The sequence below is a fragment of the Bombus vosnesenskii genome, unplaced genomic scaffold, assembly GCF_011952255.1.
Source record: "Bombus vosnesenskii isolate JDL3184/JDL3185 unplaced genomic scaffold, Bvos_JDL3184-5_v1.1 scf7180000014552, whole genome shotgun sequence".
Classification (NCBI taxonomy): Eukaryota; Metazoa; Arthropoda; class Insecta; order Hymenoptera; family Apidae; genus Bombus; species Bombus vosnesenskii.
The window spans coordinates 1-5,412 of NW_022883515.1; the positions used below are offsets into that span (position 1 = coordinate 1).

Below are 5,412 nucleotides of genomic sequence, written 5' to 3' on the forward strand. Positions count from 1 at the left end.
GTCGTTATTTTTAAAGGCACGCCGAAACGAGATATCCACGTGGAAAGGAGAGCCAAAGCGACGGTTGCCGCCTCCATGTCGGCGATGGGAATGGCTTCGGGCCAACGCGAAAAACGGTCGATACACGTTAGACAATATCGGTAGCCTTTTGAATATGGCATCACGATAATGTCTATGTGTAAGTGTTCGAAACGGCCCGCTAATTCTCCGAATGTTCCGGCGGGTGAGGATACGTGCCTGGTGACTTTACATTGTTGACACGGGATACATTGTCGTGTCCAATTTCGGGAGTCCTTGTTTATGGACGGCCAGACGAAACGCGTCGTCACCAGGTTTTGAGTGGCACGTATCCCTGGATGGGAAAGTCCATGGAGCGAATTAAATACGTCGCGCCGCAAGGATTTCGGTACGTACGGTCGTACAAAGTCACCCGATACGTCGCAATATATTTCTACGTCGTGATCGGGGAAACGTATATTCTTTAACCGTAGCGCGGATGTACCGGAGTTGACGATGTTGCTTAGTTCTTTGTCGGCTTCTTGCGCGGCGGCGAGAGCTCGATGGTCCACAGACTTCCCTATCGCTTCGATGCGTGACAGAGCGTCGGCAACATTATTGTCTAACCCCTTGATATATCTTATGTCGGTAGTGAATTGTCCGATGTAATCTAGTTGCCGGAATTGTCGCGGCGAACACTTATCAGGATCTTGGTTGAACGCATATGTAAGGGGTTTATGATCGGTGTAAATTATAAAATTTCTCCCTTCAATGGCGTGTCGAAATCGCTTTACCGCAGTGTACATAGCGAGTAATTCGCGGTCGTACGCGCTGTACTTTCGCTGCGCGGAGTTCAACGGTTTGGTAAGGAAACCTAACGGCTGCCAAGAGTCGTTGACGCGTTGCTGGAGGACCGCTCTTATTGCATAGTCGGATGCGTCTACCGCGAGGCTAACAGGTGCGCCAGGTATCGGATGCGCTAACATCGTGGCGTTAGCGAGGGCGCGTTTCGACTCGCGGAAGCTGGCTTCGGATTGCTCTGTCCATTTGATGGGCGCGTTGCCCTTTTTTCCTCCTTTTAATAGGTCGTTTAGGGGTTGAAAAATTTTTGCGGCCCCCGGTATGAAACGTCGGTAGAAATTAATCATACCGAGGTACCTGCGTAGTGATTTAACGGTCCCGGGGAGCGGTACTTCTACAATAGCGTCAACGCGTTAGGCTAGCGGCTTTATCCCGTCGGCGTTTACGGTGTGTCCCAAGAATGTGATTTCGTTCACACCGAATTCGCACTTTACTGGGTTGATGACTACGTCATACTCGTTTAAGCGTTCAAACAAAATCCGAAGCTGTTCGCGATGTTGTTCTTCGGTTTCGGATGCGATTAAGAAATCGTCTATGTAAGCGAACACGAAGTCCAGACCACGGGTAATTTCGTCAACGAATCTTTGACACGTTTGCGCGGCGTTTCGAAGCCCAAACATCATGTTGGTTGCTTCGAAAAGTCCGAAAGGTGTCGTGATCGCGGTTTTCTTAACGTCTTCTGGCGCGATCGGGATTTGGTGGTAAGCGCGGACAAGGTCGATTTTTAAGTAGACACGCTTACCGTACAGATGTTGCGCGGAATCTTCGATATGTGGTGGGGAGTACCTGTCGGGTATGGTGCGAGCGTTCAACGCACGATAGTCGCCGCATGGTCGTAGACTTCCGTCCTTCTTTGGGACGACATGCAGGGGTGATGCCCATGGACTCTTCGATGGCCGCATCACTCCTTGCTCGATCATTGTTGCGAAATCCGCCTTGACTTGCTTGAGACGATCCGGTGCGAGACGTCGAGGTTTACTGTAGACGGGTGGCCCGGGTGTGGTTTCAATATGGTGTACCACACTGTGTCGGATTTTCTCTCGTCCGAAGGCCGGTGGACGAGTTAGATCCGGAAACTCCGCCAATAGTCGATGGTAGACCGATTCGCCGATTACGGTTTTGATGGATATTTCTTCCGTCGTGGCAGCGTATCCCCTTGTTGATAATTGGGTTGTCGTGTCGAGGAGTTGTTTGTTTCGCGGGTCCACGAGCAACCCATAATGGCTTAAAAAATCTACGCCTATGATAGGCGTTTGAACGTCAGCAATTACGAAGTTCCACTCGAAGGCTCGTCTTAGGGACAGGTTAAGGCCAATCGTAGTGGTACCATACGTTGCGATGCGCGTCCCCAGTTGGCCGCGAATAGTTCGTACGCGTTTTTCTTGACGTGCCTATGGATTTTACTGCGGGGGTATACGCTGATGTCGGCGCCGGTGTCTACAAGGAAAGAGATCTTCGTTCCCTTGTCCGTAACGAAGATGCGGCGGGAACTCAGGCCGTCGTCGTCTGCCGCGTCTACGGACGGCTGGTCTCGTTTCCCGACTTCCACGTGCATGGGAAACGACAGCTCCTCGCGCGTTCTCCGAACTTTGCATGATAGAAACACAGACCGTCTTGCCGTGGCCGATCTCGCGAGCGCGAACGTCGGTGGTATCGCGAACGCGAGCGTGATCGTGATCGTGGTCGACGATGATTAATCATGCTCAACGCGTTCATCTGTGCCTGCAACTGTGATATTTGCTCGCTCAACACGTTGATTGCGGCGGCCATTGGTTCGTATACTCCAGCGTTTTGCGCTGGTGGGTCCATTACTGCCGTTACCCGGGCGGTACGCTGAAAATCCTCCGTGAATTCTTCAGCGATCAGGTCCGCCTGCCGCAATAACCTTTCTGGGTCCGAATCGTCGACTGCCGCGAGGACACGCCTGATGCGGGCGGGTAATCGGTTCCTCCACAGCGTGAGGGTAAAATCATCGGGCGTGGAGGGACTGGAGAGTTTTTTTAAGTGTTGGTAATGGCTTTCTATCTCCCATCTCCACGCTTTCCACCAACTTCTTTATCCGGGTCGCGTCCGTATCGGATAATTTGCGAATGAGCGCGTGTTTTAATTTCTCGTAGCGTCCGATGTCTGGAGGGTTCGTCATTAGGTCTTCGACGTCCTGGAGCTGTTGATCGTTGAGGCATTTTGCCAGCGTCACGTACTTAATGGTGTCTTCCGTAATTCGCGCTGCCTCGAATTGTCTCTCCAGAAGGGCAAACCATGCCGCCGTGTTCATGGGCAGCAGTGGAGACATGCTGATCACCTGGCTGGCTATGGTTCCCTGTGTATTACTTTCCATCGTCGCGGTGCACTCAAAATCGGTGGTTAAAAACGATAGCACTATTACGGTCACCTCTTTCACTAAATGTCACGTTAAATCACGTCGGGGTCACCAGTTTGATAGGTGATAGGTGCGTAAGGAACTACTCTTGGTGTTTTTAACGAACAATAGTTTAATTAGAACTAATCAACAATCAGAGTTAACAATTAACAACTAACAATTACACTTAACAGACAACAGGTAACAACTAACAAATAACGATAGACACCGAGAGATCATTCGACGCGTTGCTATGCAAATAGTACCGAGGAGTTACACATTTAATGGCGCAAGACAGACTGACTCTGCTTTTGTTTCGGATCGCGCAGATTCTTCCCTTCGTAGCCCATCGATATCCCCCACTAGCGTGCATTCATTAGATGTGCCGCCAGTGCTGGCACGTGTATGCTCTTCCGAGAATTCGGCGGAAAGAGTGTGAAGATACCGATGGTACATTGGGCACGTCGGTGTTGCGCTTTGGCGGCGTCGCGCTTTGCATCCGGAGCCGTTGAAAAGTTCCGTGGCCCGTGCCGCCACAGATCTATAAATTTTAATATATTATACAAAATTATTCAATTAGTTTTCATTATTAGAGCAGCAATCAGTACATGTTAACAACAAAATTATGTACCATATCGTCGTTCACTGCTATGGGTATTTGGGGTCTTACAAAAAGAGAGGTGACAACGAAGCAATCATAACTACAAAAGAAGTTCTAATAGCAAAAGCCGATGCATTATACGAGCAAGAACAATACCAGGAAATACATGACCTTCTAATAAATTATAAAGTAATGACATTATGTATATCACTTATAAATGTAGATAATAAAATTGAATATTTTTATTGGATAGCGGTGATATTGAAATTATATGGCGTTTGTGTAGAGCAATGTATAAATTGTCTAAAATTGTGAGTGAAGTGGATGGAAAGAAATTAATTTTCGAAGCTTATGATTTAATACTTGAAGCACTTGAGATAAAAGAGGATAATTGGGCTCCACACAAATGGGCATCGATTCTTCTTAATTCTAAGACTCTTTATGAAGGAGTAAAAGCACAAATAAAAGAGTCATATAATATTAAGAAACATATGCTGGTATATTTCATGATAATATATTAATATATATATATATGTCGGAGATGAAAGAACACCGGAGCCTTTGGAATTTTGGATAATCCCGCAACATTGTAACCTAGAGTCTACTATAGCTGTAATTGAACAATTGTAGTTATTCAATCCGATTGTAATTGTTCGAGAGTTGTGATAATGGGCTTGGGCTCGAGGCGACAGTCAGTCGCCGAACGTAGCCGCGGTCACGGGATGAACGCTTTGCCTAACAAAGGTATGGAGTAATTCTATAGCGCTCCTTAAAAGAAATATTTGTGGCGACACGCGACAGTAAACATTCCAACGGTTTCTGTCCCGTGGCTCGCCACGTGCAGACCCTATTCTTCGAGTAAGATGATTGCCAGATGTCGATGCGTCTCCGCAGTACATGTTCGGCTAGCCCGAGGGCTCGTTATAAATCTTAAGGTTTAGTTAACTAAAGTCCTTCAAACGGACAAACGGTCTTTGTCCCAACTACGGGAAGATAGGGGAGACATATTTTTCAACGAGCGGCGTCTCCCACTAGCAACTTTCCCTCGAGGGCGGCTAGCATCCTTTTCTAACCACCGATATGGAGATTAACCAATTAGCAGCAATACTTTCTGAACGAAGGCTTTTCTCGACGAATCCGATGATCTCGTATCCTTAGACACACCCCGTTATAGTCTTCCTGTGTGGCATCATCGGGACGGGAAAGGCATTCTCGCTCGCGATCTCATCGATCCAAGAGTAACGCCTTCGCGATCAGTGATTATTCTCAGACTTAGACTTTGTGAGTACGTTCTGTTGTCGTCCCGTTGGCCGCGGATTCGTTATTTAGCCCGAGAGCATCGTCACTAGTGTCGCGAGTGCCGAACCGCCGTGATCAATTGTTAAGACTGTAATAATTCTATCATTGTAATAAACTACGCCTGTGTGTACCATATCAATGGCTAATCCTCGAGAAGATTCATTTGTCGCCCACAACCCCATTTCCAGTGATGATCCGACATCAGAAGTGGGATCAGAACGGTTGCGAACGCTGGAAGGGCAGGTCGCTGTCATGAACAACCTAATTCATACGCTAATGCAACGACCAAATACGG

The 5,412-nt window shown here is 47.8% G+C and overlaps 1 protein-coding gene across 1 annotated transcript; it reads left to right on the forward strand.

Annotated features, from left to right (window-relative positions):
• Positions 1-3,751: 3,751 nt before the first annotated feature.
• Positions 3,752-4,345, forward strand: LOC117240101 (regulator of microtubule dynamics protein 1-like). Its single transcript, XM_033505980.1, has 2 exons — positions 3,752-4,007; positions 4,067-4,345. Exons 1-2 carry the CDS (start codon positions 3,843-3,845, stop codon positions 4,337-4,339), a joined length of 438 nt encoding a protein of 145 aa, XP_033361871.1. The 5' UTR covers positions 3,752-3,842; the 3' UTR covers positions 4,340-4,345.
• Positions 4,346-5,412: the final 1,067 nt, after the last annotated feature.

What these genes read in the sequence shown, in the direction of transcription:
- LOC117240101 (XM_033505980.1), top strand. Translation starts at nt 3,843, where the DNA reads ATGTACCATATCGTCGTTCACTGCTATGGGTATTTGGGGTCTTACAAA. An exon ending in ACCTTCTAATAAATTATAAA is followed by an intron (nt 4,008 to 4,066) that starts GTAATGACATTA and finishes ATATTTTTATTG; the next exon opens with GATAGCGGTGATATTGAAAT.